The following is an 18904-nucleotide window of genomic DNA, read 5'->3' on the forward strand; positions in this document are numbered from 1 at the left end:
ATTTTGATTTAACTCTTGAAGGTTTTAGGTGTTTTGTGGATGTGCAGTGCATTGGTAAAAAAAACACTAGTATGCAATTTACTCTGTTTCTGTGTAATGTTAGACTGAGTATATTCTTCACATGAAATAAGTATTAATCATTGCCCTTTTTTTCTAAAAATGAATAGCCTTTCTATTAGGGGTTAAGGTTGGAACACTAAAAAAAGAAAAAAAAGAAAAATGCCATTTATTACCTTTAATAACTCTGAAATGCATTGTAATTCAACTCCTTCCTGTGCCCATATGGCTACTATTAAAAATGACCTGCTCCATTACTGTAGAATGACATCTGTGGAAGGGAAGAGGAATGTGGAGAAGCTGGAGAGTTTAAAAGAAAAGCAAAAGTGTATCTCGGTTACTGATCAGATAAGCAAAGTTGGTCTCTTTCAGAATCTTGATCAGGCGTCGCTGCAGAACTGATGACTGACCCAATGGGAACAAGATGATCATGTGGGAGATCCGGAACAGACCGGACCAGTGATCACCCGTGTAGTTCCATACATATGTCGAGATATTTTAAAAGTTAGCATGAGTCTTTGTTTTTTTTAGGAATTGCTCCAAACAAGAACAGGCCATTCCACTTATCTAGCTCTGAAATTATTTCTTTCCTAGATGATAAAATTTTAGACCAAGGCAGGTCCTAAAAGTACGTGGAGGTCTAAGAGATGCTTTGAACAGAAAATAAATTAACACTACAAACATGTCATACAAAAAAACACAGAGGTTATGTGAGCGGGGGAATTCAAGCCAAATGTTATCTTTATTAGTTGGTTTCTGTACAAAACTCACTGGATCACAGAAAAACATGCATCCTATTTACAGCACGGTCATAGACTCTGAGAACAAAAAGGTACAGTTCTTTTTTTCCAAAGAAGAGAATTAAACATTGTGCTTTGATATACTTTGATGATATATTTTTTTATATTTTATAAAGATGCAGCGCTCCTTCACATTTCCTTTTCATCTCAATTCAAACATTGCAAAAGAAATAAAAAAAAATACATTCTGTAGTTCAAATCCTCTGCTGGGGACACCAGAAGCAGAGACCAGCTTTTTACAACTTCATATGAGAAACAAAATCCTCTGCAACCAATCAGCATATGTAACCAATCAATGGAAAAGATGGAATGGAAAAGCCAGGCTCTGACTTTTTGCAACACTAATATCCTCATCACAGAAGATCTTGGAAACCTGAATAGAGATGTACAACAGTACCACACCCATTGAAAATACCATGCTACTGTTTCAAAACATGGCACAACTGAGCTGGCTGCTGGAAAACTAAGTCCTGTATATAGAGACATTTGGATATAGAGTTATGATTCTTTTACCAGGCTGTAATGTATTTACAATGACCTTAATTTATCTAATCTTCAGTGAGAGTCTGTACTCCCACGATGCACCAGGTTATCCTGACAGCTGTCTCAGGTCCATCATAGCAGTTCATCGCAAACCTACAGAATTGTCAGCTGTTCTCATCTTGAAACATGATTTTGAATCCCATTCTAAACTGGAAAAAACGCTCAGCAATTACAAATCTTTTTTTAATTAAAAAATGTAAGCAACGTAATGAAAGACAGAGCCCAATTACCGTTTCTTGCCCCCTATGCTCAAGGTAGACATGACTGACTTGGTGGCGTTCTATTCAGATGCTTGGAAGACGGGTAACATCAAATACAGCCCTCTGTCACCTGAACCCCTCTCTCATGTTGGATGCATCCTGCTTCTCACATAGTGAACAAAGTCTCAGTCTTATATTTTCATTCAGCTAACTAATGAAAGAAAAACAGTGTAAAAAATCTGGGGGGGAGAGGTAAAACTTGTAACCATGGGAACATATTTTAAAAGTAAAAACGTTTTAAAAAAAAACGTAAAAAAGTAAAAAATATGAAGTACGGTAGGGTCTCAACACCTGTCAACTTATTGGCGATTCAGACAGAGATTTGAATGGAACAAGAGCAGAGAGGGAACAAACCGATATGAAGGTTGTCAGTTTGACTTTCGTGCAACAGACCAGGATGGTGATGGCCTCTCCCAGCCCCTACACAACACCCGCAGCTCAGCCTGCTCTTGCTTTTACACTGTGATGAACCCTCCTGGTTCTGTATCAGGGACTGACAGGCTGGAGACGCCCTTTTAATGACAGCTGTTAGGCAAAGAGTGAAAGTGCAGGCATCTGCTTGAGGGGGAGGAGGGATTCATGTCATTTATTTTAGCTGGTTACTAAAAGTTTGTGATTACTGTTGTCTGTTTTAGTTGATCAATGTTTTTATTAAATTTAGATCGAATGAATTAGTTCCCTAATTATCATATAGGGAAGGGTTGCTTCTATCTTTTAATCATATACACAATACACTGTAGTACATTATGCAATGGTATAAGGGAGGACTTGGTTATTTGTGAATTTGGCTGTTCGCAACGGTTCTTTGCCCATAACCCTCACACATGTGGAGACCACTCTGTAATATCTAAATCTCTGTGAATACATACAGTACTGTAGCCATCAGATAAGAAATTTCTGTCAGAACTCCGAGGAAGCCATTCCTACAAGTCTGGATTCATCCTGCCTAGGTTTATGATCAGTAACAAATTTACTCACGTACATCTTAATTAGAATTTTATAATCACCAGTCAGACTAGTCCTCACCTTAACAGAATATTCCATTAAGGTTCTATTAAAATCTAAAGATGGTACATAGCTCTGATATGTAGCAGTTTTCTGTACTAATATTCTTGGTCACACACCAGCGTTTATTCCTTCAGTTTACTGTAGTTTCACACACGGGCCTTCCTAGACTTGAGTCTATGCTGAGTTATTAATAGCAAAAGCAGTAAAAGCTGAAACATACTCAGAAATGTTCTTCTGCCTGTACACTGAAACACACCTACATTTCAACACTATGCATGCAAAAAGCCCTTCATACGCTTCATGATAACTGCCTTAAAATTCATGTTTCTTACAGAAATTAACTTTATTCATGTACATACATGCTGAAGTATATACATAGCCTGGTTTTTCAACTCCAGCTATTCACATACTTCATAAAACCATGTAGTCAAACATGGGTTAATACATACGGACAGCACATACAGTACATATCTTGTGCTCGGATAGTTTCACTTGGTTTTACCTTCCTTGTGTAAAAAGAATCTGTTACTCACTCACAGGCCCCTGGTACTGGCAACATTTGAGATAACTGAATCTTTGTGAGTTAAAATGCTTATGATTTCTCATTTAGTACAATGCCTGGAAAGCAAATAAAGAAAGATTTAAGATTTAAGAGCACTGCTGCGGTGCATTTTGAACCAAGTTTGTGGGAGAGCAGTTTGCATTTAAAAAAACAGTGTAACTAGCAAAACAGGAGAGGGGGAATGCTGGCCTCTTGCTCTGGGAGGTTTTGTGTATGCATGGCATACATGTCAGTGGAGAAGGATGCGCAGATTGAAGTCTGTACTGTTTTGCTTTCTCTGGTGCTAACAGGTGAAAAGGCTCTTGCAGAAACAGTAGAAGTCAAGTTTAAGCCTTGCTCATGGAAGATTATACAAGGAAGAACACAATGCTGGGGCACTCTCAGAACAGAACCACCATTCATAAACGAGAAATATGACATGTTCATTCACTAAGTAAAGCATTTCTTCTTCTGAAACACCCAAGCTAGCCTTTCCTGACCCGTTCTTTATTAAAGTGCCTGGAGTTATTTGGTGGTGAAATGGAAAGATTCTCTTCACATGGCTGGCTAGCAAGCAGGTGAAGAGGACTCCAGAACCTCTGGCACGCAGTGTGCGGTTATTCGAGGAGTCCAGTCCAAACCTTTCCTTTGCTGATATCTACCAACCCGCTTGCTTTGCTTACTGGTCCTTGCTGAAGTCAGGCCTAGCATCCACCTTTCCCTATTCAATTATTTGTATTCTGTTTGACAGAAATCTCCCAAAAGGAAATGTAGACATTCACAGTATATTTTTAGAGTTAAAAACCTCAATAATAACACAAGGTGTGGGGAACATGGCATTATCGTAAGGCATCAGTTCTTATATTTCTTTTTTATTTTACAAGTATTCCACTGAAATAGTGTGGAGTGACAGTTGTTTGCATTACAGTAATACAAATTGCATAAGTAAATGATACAGATTTGTGTGCAACAACAATAGCTACAACAACAACATCAAAGAAAACTTCCTCTCCCATGAAGGGAAACTCAACTTTTCATCTGTTTCTTACTGCTTTTAATTTCATCTCCTTCTGCTCAATGAGGAAAGGGGCAGAAGTGAAGAAACAAACGGAATATTCTTGGTAAGTGTGCGTTGTGGCACCAGATGCTTTGATTTCACTTTCTGCTTCACTGACAAGGGCTTTCCCTTGCTGTCTTCTACTGTATGTACAGAACAGCATGCCAGGGTACTCTGTAGCCTCTGCTTCACTGATAACCTTGAAGCCTGTCAAGATGCAAATAAAAGAATAAAAAGACAAGCACCAAACAGCCTCAAGGCTTCGTCTCTTTTCCCAGGTTTCTGTATTCTGACTGCCTTGATTTTGTACAAGAGCAGGCAGGTGGAATTGAAAAATAAAACTACTGTCTGAGAAAGACATAAGCAGCCTTTTAATTCCACTCTTCAGAGTATTCTGACTCATGCGCCCCACATCACCTCCTCTCCTTCCTTACTGCCATGGCTAACCACACCTGTTAACCTTGCGAGATGCTCGTTCATGTCCAGTAAGAACCTTACAGGTGCCTTTTCTATCGGATGACCATGGCGTCTCTTTTTCCATCATGCGCAAAGCAAATCTCCTTCTAGTTATTCACCTCTCCTCAGCTTGTCACAGACATTCAGGTCTGGACACTCTCCAATGCAGTATCAGCTAATTGGTCCTTAATCCCATACTGTATCTCCATCTGCACTATGAAGTCAAGCTGATGAACACCACAGGGCTATCACATGAGGTGCCACTGGTCTACATCTCTGTGACTGACTGCAACATTGAAATCATCATGTTGGTATGTTCACAAATCGCAAAGAATGAAAACACTGGAGCTGAGCAAAAGGGCTACCTTTATGATTTCATGCAAATGTAAGTGATATGCATTCTGGTGCAACTGGGAATCTCATTACAGAGCTTTGGCTATAAAGATGCTTTCTGAACCACAATTTGAAGGCCTTAGAACCTAAGGAAAACACACCCTTCAACACAGCCCACGGTAGAGAGGTCAGGAGTTAAATGCTTCGGAGACAGTGTTATAGTCTTACAATTAAAACGCTCAGATGCAAGCCAAATTCGCTCTAAAAGTTGAGTCTCCCTTACAGTTGACAAGAAAAAAATTCTGTGTACAAGTACTTTCAAATGAATGATGTAAAACATCTCGGTGCATACCTGTACTAAAGTTTTTTTTATTTTTTATTTTTTTGCTAAGATGCATTGCTTTCATAGGCGCTCCAACTAAAATAGTGCATTAAGAAATAGCGATTATACACCCTTCACAATGATACACGTGGACAATAAAAAGTAAAGGAAACACAACTGCTGTATACAAAAAAAGTTAAATATAGTATTGGAAAGCATTTTTGTACAAAACTGGTGGAGCATTCTTCCTGCTTTAAAAAACCAGGGTGATAAGGAACATCTAAGACTCTTTTTTACAAAAGTGTTGTAGTTTTTCATCTTTTTTGTACAATATCTAAAAGGCATTAAGACATCAAATGTGTTTACATATTTTTATACTAGTATTCAGGCCTAAGTCACCAAAGAAATGTCAAAACATACTTTATAAATACATACAAAAAAGCACAATAAGAAGTTGAACAATAAAATCAGTACCTAAATGTGACTAAAATTGCAGTGAGCATTCCTGGCTTAAATCTACAGACGAACAAACCTGAAAATATATTTATGGAAACTGTTCATTATTTTCCAAAAAAAACAAAAACAAAATAAATTTAACTTCCTTAACTACTGTCAAAAGCTTTGGGCTCTTTCCATTTAAGTAGCCAAACTGTTGACAAATAGGGATATAAGTTGAAACTTTTTAAAACATCCACAGACTTGTAGAAAGTGGAATCATAATGTCAGTTCTTGCTTGTCTGTAGCTAGTCCAGCATCCTACAACTATTGCAAGTAGTCAATTCACCAGGGATGAAAGAGGACATGGTGAGAAATTGTCAAATACAAAAGCAGAAATGTTGTTACGGAATATATATAACAAAGATAATAAGAGTCCAAAAAATGATTTTAAAATCATAGCTCACTCTCTGCCAATCACACATTTTAAAAAAATATTAAAATACGACTGTACATTCTGTGAGTCTGAGAACACAACTGGAATGTCTAAGGGTTTGAGAGAACTTGATTAGCCAATTGACAGACACAACTTTTTCCAGCAAATAGCCCATGTCTGGATAGTACAGAACATTACAGCTTTTTAAATACAGGTTTAACCCTTCTGAATGGAACATCTCAAAAATGAGAAATGGTCAAAATGACATCTGACAGAAGATATAACATTTTCCAACGTGCAGAAGAACCTTGATCATCTGAGATGATTTAAGCCGAAACGGTTTCAGTAGCCTAAGGAGAACTGGAAAAGTCTTTGCTTTCTATTGAAGCACAGCTGTTATCCGCAGTGCTTACACACGGACACATACAGTACACTAGGGCTATACGTCCTGGACTCAGATGCTGTCTCTTCGAGAAGCTGGTGTTCTGCAAAGGTCAAGTATGAATGAGTTAAAGAACAGGTGTTAAAGCAATGCTCCTAGTCCTGTATATGTTGTGCACATCCTTCTGCATATAAGAATGTACCCCCTGTATTGCTGGTCAGGTCAGGCCATTCCTTCCTAAGATGTATCAGACTAGCTTCTGTCAATCTTTAAGTGGTATTACAGCAACTGAGACAATTTTCACCTGCTGGTCTCAAAACTCCTAAGCTAATGGACTCAGGTTATCAAGGTTCTTTTGCAAGGAAGCAGTTGTAAAAACAAGAGATTAACCCAGACAACATTTACGTTAAAACGTAGGTACATATATAAAATGAAGGGGTGTTTGCTTTTCAGTTTTGTTTGGGAACTTTCCTGCATTGAGTTCGTCAGCCACTGAGACGCCGCTGTCCGAGAGATGCTGCAGGACAGTGGAAGTTCGCCTCCAGGACGCAGCTGCTGGACAGTTTAGCTGCTCACATGGGTGGGACTATGAGACCCGCCATCGCTTAAAGAGAGAGGCAAAGCTGTTATATAGCAATCGACGCTTCAAGACGTTAATGCACTTCAAGGCTTAGGCAAGAAAAAGACAATAAAACCTAAATGTTATGTTAAATTGCCTATAATAACAATATTGCTGGTATGTACAGTATATGGACTTCTAGACCCTGAATGCTTCATGGTTTAGATTACACATTTTGAACAAAACCCTCATTGTTGTAACAGGGTTGACCAGTCAAAAAGGGGCAGAATGACTTCCTCTCATTTGCAACATTTCCTCTGTTCTTACCAAAGTAACAGTAATCCAAGGACCTGTTAAACAGCTCTTAAATATTGCAAAGGGGAACATTTACAGTGTCAGAATATACAGTACATCAATATTGAGATCAATATTTAGAAAAATGTCTTACTGCCACAGCAGTCCCTGTGCGTACTGCCTGTGTATTCACCTCTCCTATAGATCTGAGTTACTTATAAATCTACTCCTCATTCTTATGTCTGACAGGAATACAGTACATTCTGAGTTCTTATCTATATCAATAACTTGACACGTTTGTTACTGCCTGCTCAAGTAAAACTGAAAGGCTGATGAATATGGACTGGTCAAAGCTCTCTGACGGGAGAGACAAACATGTCTCCTTCCAGGGTTTCTAGACTGATGTCATTGTGTTTTAATGTTCACATTATAGTGCTTTTTAACAAGGTTATTACAATTATTAATGGGTAATGAGAACAGGCTGTTCTTGGTCACAAGCACACATATATAAGCGCCATGGCCAGCCGTGCTCCTGACAGGTTAGGGCTCATCCAGCAGGACGGCTCACCCCTGAAGCAGCAGTTTGGAAAAGACTCAGAAGACATGATCTTCGAACTATTTCTAAATGCCATGGTTCAGTCCTGTCAGGAATGGCCAGCTGTGGTCCTTGAGATCTACAGGCTGCTGGATTTTGATTAAATGTGTACTTTATCAAACACATTATTTGTTTTGATGGTCAAATCACACTTTGTTCCAGGCCTTTACAAACAAGTGCTTTAAGGGGGATTCATACAACCTGCAGGTCTCATGGACCAGGGTTTGCAGCTATTTGGTGTCTATATATATATACAGCAGTTCTGACTAAAGTACTTTTTATTCGCATTTACATAACTTAACAAGCATATTCACAAGAAAATAATGATCATCATCAAATCTGTAACCTAATGTTTGATATTGGCAATGAGGAACTATACATTTCTTATTTTATATCCAATTTTCTTTATATCTAGTAATGTAGAAACACAACAGTTGCATTAAAGACACTAAACATACGTCATTGCAGTGTAAATTATTTTAGTAAATTATCTCATTTGCTGTCCTGTGCACAATCATCAGAAGAATGAAATCAGAGCTATATACAAACATTTTCACAATCACAGAAACCTAAAATTCTAGAGAGATAATACATAACTTAGGATAAATTCTATGTTTATGCTGATCCATATGAGGGCATGATTTAAGGAATAAAAGAGCTTTAAACAATTGCTACTTTCTGATTATGCCCTTTTAAACCCAGTGTTAACAGATCTTTCATCCAAATGAGAGTGTAACAAACCACTGCTTTTCTGGTAAAGGAGTATTTACAGCGGTATCTTTAGTTAGGCTCTGCAGGGGTTCACGTGCTGTACACCTCATGTAATAAGGAGTAAGACACTGGGATTACTTTCAGAAAACCCCAATGCACAAATGACTTTCAAAGCACCCAGAGTGTTTAGCATAAGCAGATAATACCATGGAGCTGTTGGCCATAGGTATTCATTAACAACTACTGTGCACAGGACACTGAGACGTTATTCCAGAATCTCTGTGACCCTGTTCCACAAGTTCATGTCATGACTACCATGACTAACACAAGGCAGCTTTCTGGTGAGCGAGACTTGACACCCAATCCAAGCTAGATACTGGAACGACAACTGAACTGTACTGGAACTACACTGGAACTATAACTGGAACGAGAGAAGCCAAGGTATCGGCTTCATGAACATGGCTGGGCAGCTTGTTCCAGACTCTTCTGCATCGGTCTTCAACATTAACAGTGGTGGGCAGTCGTATGCACCATTGGACCGGAAGTTATGGATCAACTTTGACATTTGCTAACCCTTCTGACCTCACTCCAGCCGAACGCAAAGGCCAAAAAGGTGCCTCATGTTTTTTGGGACATTTGCCCTCCTTTGGAGAGGTGCGCAGTGGGAGAGATGATGGAACTGCCTGAGAGCTGGCGCTTGTCAGGCAGTTTCATGGCCTGTCCTACTGCTTCAGAAACCGCGGGTGGAAACAGAGGGATAACCACTTGCTCTTACAGTCTATGAAATACCTCGTAGGGGATCTTAGCTGCCTTCGTCTACTAACACCCAGTAGGGGTGGGCGGAGCCCAGAGGCAGGTAAGGGGTGGGGTGCTCACCCTGTAGGCTGCTCCCATTGGTGCTGGTGCAGGTGGGGGGCGGGGAGGTCTGTGGCCGCACGACGGGGGCGAAGGCGCTCTTCTGTTTGACTGCAGAGATCACATTGACAGGAGAGAATGAGAAAATGGCAGCTTGGGTGGTGGAGGAAGAGGAGTTAACACTGGAGGGGAGAGCGACGGAAGAAGCTCTGAACAGAGGGCTAGACAGACAGACAGACAGACAGACAGACAGACAGACAGACAGACAGACAGACAGACAGACAGACAGACAGACAGACAGACAGACAGACAGACAGACAGACAGACAGACAGACAGACGTGGGTGGGATGCAGAAGGCTATTCAGATAGAGTCAGAGTACACTGATCCGCTGGACAGCTTTATGGGAGACCTTGAGGTGCCAATCTTTGATAAGTTGATCCATAACTTCACTCAAACACAAGCCGCATTACTCAGCACTGTCTCAGAGCAAGACACCAAATTCAGAAAATAACACATTTCACTTCATAACGAGCAAAGTGTTCTGTTCATGAAACATGCACTGGGAATCTTAATACAACTGACTGAGGAGATGAAAATGTTTGCAACTCTTTAGAAATACAAAATTAAGAGTTATCCATACCACTTGAAGATTTGTTTTTTAATGCAGATAAAATTTGCCTTCCTTTCTTAATAGCAATATATGGTTAGATTTAAGCTACAATAAACTTAAGTTAAATAAAGGTGATTGCTCCAGGTTTTACAGGACACTTGGGGAGAATTTATATCTTTTTACCCACATTCCTGTATTGATCATTTGGTTTCACTTTTCTCTGTAAGAACATCAGAAAGGTTACAAATGAGAGGAGTGCATTCAGTCCATCTAGGTGGTTTGACCGCTGGTAGTGAATTTGACCTGAGGGTCTCATCCAGCCATTTCTTGAGAGAAGCCATGGTATTGCTTCAAGAACATGGCTTGGCAGCTTGTTCCAGACTCCCACAACCCTTTGTGTAAAAACAAAGTTCCTGCTGTTCTCAATTTTAATAGTGCTTTCACTTCAATTAACTAAATTAGTTTTGTTAACTAATTAACTAATTAACAGTTCTACATCAAATTAGTACAACTGTGAGAACTGAATAAGGTTCCTGAAATGGGAACAACCTCAGGATTGAGATTTTTATTCGACGTAATGCTAATAAGGGTTTCAAAAGTTGTTGTTTTTTTAACCTTTTTCTAAAGATGCACTCTTTTATGTCACCCTTATGAAAACAGCTGCTTTCAAAAGGTTACTGTGATTCTGTGAAAGGTGGAGATTTCTTGATCATTACAAAAAGCTAACCCTGAAGCTAAAATAGAAAGAAAAATTAAAAAGCAGCTTTGGATGCATACAGAGCTATCAAAAGCTCTATTAGCTCTATTAGCTAATGTTTGGACAAACTATTGCCAGAATGCACCTTTTTTTAAATTGTATGTGTTTTTTTTTTGTTAGATCACTGCTTTAGACATACTGTACACGATGGTTCTATTAAGTAATTTAAAGCCATGTAAGAAAATGGGATGAAGGATTAGAACAGATTTAAAGTCAGCACAATCATATTTCATGATAAAGAAGCACCACAACAGACAAACAAAAATACTGTATTTTCATTGATAAATGCATTTTCTCTATGCACATCAATCTATATACCGTAGACAGTATACAGGACAAGGTGGAACACCTTTTTGTGCAGCATGACGTTTTGAAAAGAGAAAAAGAATTATCATATATTCAATGCAATGACCTGCTCTCCCACAAAGGATACATACAGTATAGACAGTTTATATCCTTAGCTGGAATGAACTAAATAAAATGGACAGCAGCACTTGCCTATTTAACCCTCAAAATAAACCCTCAATAACTAAGGGCCACAGTCACGGTCAGTTAGTGCTGGCTGATACAACATTTTTCTTTAGAACCATGATCTCAGTCTGGAACATTCTGGAACAAGTGGCCACTAGACCTGGGATAATCACTTATGAAGATATATTTTAAGACAATCACAATGTAAATATTTGCAAGTATCCCTTGGTAAGTGTAAATACTATTTGAAAATATGTATAATAATGATCAATATAATCATCATCATCACAGGGTTCTATTACAGGGTGGTATTATTATCATAAGTGTATTATAAGTATTACAAAAATAATCTGAATATGCACTCAAATATTTTCACATATTTCATATATAAAAAAGTGTATAATCCTGAATCAAAAGTAGGTGGAATTACCCTTATTGTTTTAGAAAGTAACAAACGTTTAATGATTTATTAAGTTACAATAATGGATGTTTATAATGTATTATAATAGCAATAATTGAGCTTTATCTTTACAGTACCTATTCTTAAATTGCCAAAATATCTTTTGATTGTTTTACTCCTATGCTAGCATTTATAAATAACATGTACTATGTAAAACCATTTTGAACATAGAGCTCACATGTTCTGCTCCTGTGTGCATTTTCTCCTGGTGGGATCATGCTGAGTGGATTAATCGCTGTCTCTAAATTCTCCCCATGTGCTTTTATGTGTGCACGCTGCTATTGGCTGGTGTTGTGTCCAGGGTGTGTGTGTGTCCTGTGATGGACTGATGACCTGTCCAGGGTGTGTGTGTGTCCTGTGATGGACTGGCATCCTGTCCAGAGTGTGTGTGTGTCCTGTAATGGACTGGCATCCTGTCCAGGGTTTGTGTGTGTGTCCTGTGATGGACTGGTGACCTGTCCAGGGTGTGTGTGTGTGTGTGTGCGTCCTGTGATGGACTAATGTTGTCCTGTTTAGTAAAACACATCTAAAAAATCTGACTTGAAGTGTTTCACTGCTTTAAAATATTTTCAGACAATCCCGATTTTGTGAAAACCAACGAGATACTTCAGTGTCTTTAACAGCCGATCCGTCGATGTGACGTATCGGAGCGGGCTCTGCTTGGCCCAGGTCTGGTGGCCTGTACGCTGTGCCAGCCCCCGCGGGCACGGCGGGGGCACTTACTTGCGTAAGGAGAGTTGGTAGTGGACCCGTTGAGGAAGCTGGGCGAGCCGGGCACCCCGAGGTTGGTCATGCCCGCAGTGCCATAGCCGTTCATGGTGGAGGTGATGGTGTTGTAGTTGGACTGCTGGGGTGTGGAGCTGGGCACGTACCCACGGGGAGACACGCTGTTGGAGTTTCGGGAATAACCTGCGTACCGGACAGACACACGGGCCTTGTGAGAGCGGCGGCACACCGAGGCAAAAGAGAGCGCGCGTTTCCGACGGGGCACAGGACGTGTTGACGAAACACGCGAGAGTTTGAAAATTAAAGAGCAACAAAAGATTCCTCAGTTATGGCATGACTCAGAGCAGGACTGAACAGCTGCAGTCCATAAAGGGCCAGTTTCCTGGAGGTTTTACAGGTACTTTTTCATCAGCAACTGCTAAAACCCCCAAATGATCTGACTTCTTAACCAGAAAATTAGTTCAGTTCGGAAATTGAGATCAGAGACTGCATAAAAACCACAGGACCCTGTGGTCCCTTAAGGACTAGAACTGCCCATCCCTTACTTAGACCTTTGTGAACCGGGTCTCCAGTTTCTGAAAGTACTTTTTGTTGTTCTTTGCTTTCCCTTTCATACATGTGTTTCATATTTACTGCACTTTTGCTGAGCCCAGGGCACAGGTCCATCAATAACTTTCCAGCTGGGAAGAGGATTTTTAACTAGGAAGTACACTCAATGAGAGTTCTGTTTTGCAGCGTTTGACCACTTGCGTTTCCCCTGTTTGGACTCTGTGTAATCTGGCAGAGCATGTGAGGATATACATGCCTGCAGTACTGCAACACTAGAAGAGCAGAACACTTGAAAGTTTGTACGTAAGGAGGGGAAAAGTGCAAACTGTGGTAAGGTCACTGCAGGCTGCTCCCTGTTCCCAGAGTGCTCCAGCACAGGGAACAGAACAGAGTAAGCAGTCATATTTCAGTAGGACGAGAGGACTTGGAAAGTAACAGTACAGTACGTCTCATTCTGAAGATCAGATAACAGAGAAGCTCACAGGCATGAGACGCACAAGTGATCTGACTGTATATACCTGTTCTAATTAGTAACATTAAAAGATTTAAAATAAAGAGAATGCAATTTTTCTTGAAGAAATGCACTTTCTTATCTAATAATATAGAAAAACAAGCAGAAATCGAGCATGAGGCAATAGTGAAGACTTGCAGTATAGGATAAGATTATAATTGTCTTATCATTCAGTCTTAGTTATGCTATGTAAGAGAATACATATCACACATAAACAAGAATAAGGCTCTTAAAAAAACTATTTAACAATGTTACTTTGGGTAAAAGAGACTGGTTAAACGCCATCAGTAAATCTGAAACCAGGCAAGTGGAGACTGCAGGCTGGACTTGCGCCCGGTCCTCCATCACACAGCTACGTGACTGTGCAAGCAGACCCAGATTAAGAGCTGGAGTGGAACTTCCATTACTGATGCTGCACAAGGGCACTGTGTTTCTGTGAAACTCGGGATGATCCAGAGACATCCAACACATTTCTGGATTCAGTATACATTAAGTGTTGTGTGCAATAATAAAGTAATATAAAACTGAGAACAGGAGGCACTTCTTTACCCAAAGGGTTGTGGGAGTGTGGAACAAGCAAACCAGCCATATTGCTGAAGCTGATAGCATGACGTTTGTTTGAGAAACTGTCAGGTGAGATCCTCTGATCAATTTCTTCTATGCTTAAGTTTAGCATATGCATGTCAGCCAAACTGCTGTTTTGTAGGATGCTGTGATGCCCAGCAGGAAGGTAAACAACAACCAGTTTCATCTGTGGTCTATTCAAAGGCAAGGCTGAAAGAAGCAACTACAAACAAGCACGCCTCACACTCTGCATGTGCGGTGTACAGTATGTACATGTGATTTATTGATACCACTGAATTTTCTTGCTTCTGAACTTACAGTATTAGCAGCAGCCCCTTCATGTCTGATGTTTATATAGAGCGACAGTAGGCTGGTGTCTTGACTGGCACTTCTACATCTTTTTAAAGTATTTGTTTGAATATTTTAGCAACTGCCTCTCTGTTGACAGCTGTTTTTTTACGGAGCTCTCAGCTGATGAATGGCAGTTTAAAGTTCTGTCCCTGACAGCTGTGCCAAAACCTACATGCATGATCAGAGCCCTGACACGAGCGAGCACTGTGTTATCTCTGTTGTGTGATTCCAGCAGAAAGACAATACAGAGAAGCCATGCAAGCATCAGCTGTACGAGCCATTTGCTCCTCCACAGTACGTGAAACAATGTGTAACCTTTAATTGGAATGAAACTGTGACATCGAGCCTTGCGAGAGAACAATCTGTCTCAACAAGAGACAATCTCCAGTGAGTGCTGAAGCACTTCACTAACAGGCATTGCAAATACATAAAAAATAAATACATTCATCAATCATACAATAAACAATAAGTTAGACTTTCATGTATTTGCTTAAAAGAAACTGTGCCACATACTATATATGATGCATATTATATTGTAACGCTTACGGCCGACAGGTACTGTGTAAGAGCCGGCGTACCAGAGCAGGTGACGTCACCGCCCTTCCCTGTGATAGCAGGACCACAGCTACTGGGCTGTAGAGAGATCTCTCTTCAGCTCACCGGGCTGGGTCCCTGCTGAGTGATGCAGGGGTCCCGGGTTTGAGCCCCCGACGGTGGGGGGCCGACCTAATGCGGCAAGGGCGCCCGCCTGAGCCCCCGTTGCGTTACAATATAATTACGTGATTACCATGCTATACATGATACTATCTCATAGATCACGTCTGGACCCGTTTTATAATATATTAGGTTAAAACACAATTTTTAACGTTATCCATCCACCTTGGACTTTACTTTCCATGTCACTTTACATTATAAATATGTGATAATCAATACGGTTTTAAACGCCTCCCTCACAAAGTATTGATTGGATAGGTAAGATTTTCAATACTATGTGAAAGACTGCGTGGAAGTGAGCCTAATGAGTCTGGACATGCTGACTCTGTTTCTGATACTGTGTTTCTAATTCCTGCCTTGCATTCCATTTATCCCTTTCATCCTGAAATTCCCAGAACCTCTCTTCCAAACCTGAAGCGACTGCTCATGAAATCACCACCTTGGTCCTCTCTTTCTATTTACGCTGAAAGGCTCCATATTGAGTCAAGATTAAATTAAATTGATTAAACTGTTTAATTTTATTATCATGTCAAAAAACTATTAAGCCTGTTGTATTTTTTTAACAGATCAAGCCAAAATTAAATAATACTTTCTGTAGGTTTTTAACCAGATGCCGATTTATACTTTACTTTTGAATTGTTATGAAAGTGTCGCAACATTTTTTGCGACACTTTCACCTTATATTTCACCTTATTTTGCATTCTAAATTACTGTACGTTGTCAATCAGGCTAAACTAAAAAGGTTAATTTTATGACTGTAACAGAAAATATCGTTCACATGTTCACAAGGGCGTTTTTATCTTTCAGTTTTGAACTCAGTAATTGCAACTGCAAAATGAGTGTGAAAATGTCTTGGAAATGTGCAGATTCCTTTTTTATCTTCTGTTTTCATTTAGTAGCACCACATTTGCATGCTTTGGCTTCTGTCATTAAATAAAATGGAAGTTTTCACCAATACTAATTTCCAGATGCCATGGAGGTACAATAATGCAAATCCCAAAAGTATTGTTGTTACCTGTTACCATATTACATATACATATAGGAACTGTACTAGAAACTGTGTGATGGATGGTATGAGACAGTCAGCAGTAAGAGTTTTCTTCTGTAAGCTAACAACTTCCTAACTGTGTGCATGTATACAGTGAACAGTACTGTATGTAAAGTCATATATGCCAAACTGTACACAGGTAAAACAAAGAATTAAATGGACAGTGGTAGCCATTAATGGTTTGAGCAGTATCTGGAGACATACATGACAATTCGCCTTGGTCTTTGTTCTTGAATGCAAAAAGAGAAAAGCAAGCCAAGGAGAAAAGCCCTTGAAACGAGCCTTTCTCATGAATGAAATTCAGGGTCAAAATGTCTACTATGGCCAGACGCCGGGCTCTTTGTCATGCCAAGGAGAAGCCCCACACTCAGGAACGGCTCTAAGTTCGAAAGGCCTGAAGGCAGAGGGCAGGGAAGGTCAGGCAGGGGGAGGCCGATTACACACAGGCAGGGAGACCCTGACCAGACTCTGACTGCGCTGTCGGCAGCTGCAGCCCACCTTGGTTTAGTGGCTCAGAGGCGGCTGGATCTGAGTCCGCACAGCCTCTCTGATTGCTTATCAAGGTTGCTGGGGCACACCCATGTGATTGCATCCCCTCTCATCCCAGCCCGCTCGCTGCTCCTCTGTAATTGGACCAGGTTTGATAACAAGCGGTTCCAATCAGGGCTGCCAGCAGTCTGAGTGGAAAGTTAAAGCAAAAATATAGAATGGGTAGATTTTCATCTCCCCCTCTCTTTACCCAGGGCTTGGCTTTGCAGGAGCCTCCTACATCCTGCGTGCTTGGGTGCTTCATCCGACACTACTGCAGGGCTTGGACATATTAAGGAAGACGGGTTTAAGTGGCCAAGCTATGAGAGCAGACCCCCAGCTAGACACGTTTCTTTATTTAAGCCTGAATTGTCTACCTATGTTAGGGAGCCAGCAGCAAATTGGCCTATTTCTCGGAGTGAGGTTTCAGCTGCTGCACAAACACACAGCAGACAGCAGCACAGAGAAACCGGCCCTCATACACACACTTGGACACACACACAGGCTGAAGGAGACACAAGAGGATGTTCAGCAACATCAGGAAGAAACCGCCTCTGTATTAGGTGCTGGCCCATAGCTTTCTGGCTGGGTCACAGAAAACCAGGAGCTCTACCAACCAACAAGGATACCTTTACTTACACTTTTACATTTTGGGATTCATATTTATAGCTACCTAAAGAAAACATGGTAGATAATACACTTCTGTTCATTAACTACAGTTTATTCTACTATGAGACATTTGGGAATTTTAGAAGGTGACCATGTGTAGTTTGTACAATAAAATAGGCCCATTGTGCCATGTTGAATTTTATTTTTTAAACTAAAGTGCTGGTTAGCTCTGTGAAAGAGGTGTAAAGTCCCACAGATATTTCACATTTCCAATCAATAACGATGGTCCTTGCAGTATTTATTTCTGTATTAAAAACAGTTGTGGCTTCAAACCACAAAAGGAGTGTCAGTCCTAGGCTGACAGCACGAAAAAATGGTCAGAGGATTTATTTTCAATTGAGTCAGAATTACTGTATCAGAACCGCATGTACAACATGTGGCACACTCCTGTTCTTTGGACACATGTTTCAGATTTAATATTTTAAGATTTGTAATTATTTTTGTCAATGATCTACATTTAGTTTTAATCTCTTCAGCCCTAGTATATACAGCATAGAGAATATTAGCCTGTAACATTTAGTCCAAATACCAATTTAATACCTATAGGGACGTTCATGTGCTTTAGTTAACTGCAACCCATCCCAAACCCCCTTAAAAGAAAGGAGGCGAAGCCAGGTAAACTGGCAGGGAGGGCAGTGTGCCCTTTGACCCCTCACCCTGCTCTGTGCTCTGGGACGTCTCAGAGATGTTGACGGCAAGCTGGCTGCTGAAGGAGTTGACTCCCATCATTCCTGAGTGGGCGGCTGAGCCCGTGAGCGAGGGCAGCTGGTTGTGGTTGCGGGGGACACTGTACAGGGCCTCTGTCAGGTCTGCGGCTCTCTTCAGAATGATCTCCTGCAGGGGCAGACAGCAAGGCGTTGGGACACAGCAGCACAAGCAGGCAGCTCACAGCACACCCCACTGACAGGGCTCGATCTTGTAGAGATGAAACAATGGCAGGAGTGGGTGTTTCCGCACAAGCAGCTGTGCGGTCACCCACCTCTCTCCCCTCCCTAGTTTGGAAGTCCCCTTCCAGGCCTGCTACCTTGACTTCATAGCTGGCCTTCCCTCAGGGATCCCTCCTCCATTAACAGGCTGCTTGCTTTCAGCCAAGAGGATTTTCAGAAAACAAATAAACCCACAACTCTTTAAATCAAACCAAATAAAACCAAATTCTTTGTTGCACCTAAACTGCGGTATATTATCTTTATCTCACTTGTTAGAGTGAAAGCAAATTTCAAGTAGGTAGTGCTGTGCCCACAGTTGAATACATACTGTCTTGAAGCATATCTGACCTTTAAAAAATGTTGTACATTGCAAT

General features: G+C 40.6%; 1 protein-coding gene across 5 annotated transcripts in view; it reads right to left on the reverse strand.

Moving 5' to 3' along the window:
• Positions 1 to 780: 780 nt before the first annotated feature.
• LOC148679015 (transcription factor COE3) overlaps positions 781 to 18904 on the reverse strand; it is a 165711-nt gene continuing 147587 nt past the window's right edge. For 2 of the 5 annotated variants that reach the window (XM_088638499.1, XM_088638492.1), the window contains exons 14-17: positions 18261 to 18438; positions 12668 to 12853; positions 9579 to 9755; positions 781 to 7234 (exon numbers count right to left, since the gene is read on the reverse strand). In XM_088638499.1, the coding sequence (XP_088494625.1) occupies positions 9592 to 9755; positions 12668 to 12853; positions 18261 to 18438 (528 nt within the window). In that variant the 3' untranslated portion in view covers positions 781 to 7234; positions 9579 to 9591. The remainder of the gene's footprint in view (positions 7235 to 9578; positions 9756 to 12667; positions 12854 to 18260; positions 18439 to 18904) is intronic. The other 3 variants (XM_088638507.1, XM_088638518.1, XM_088638525.1) reach the window with 2 other exon arrangements.

Source organism: Lepisosteus platostomus, chromosome 1 (assembly GCF_059453375.1).
Source record: "Lepisosteus platostomus isolate fLepPlt1 chromosome 1, fLepPlt1.hap1, whole genome shotgun sequence".
In the NCBI taxonomy this organism is placed as follows: Eukaryota; Metazoa; Chordata; class Actinopteri; order Semionotiformes; family Lepisosteidae; genus Lepisosteus; species Lepisosteus platostomus.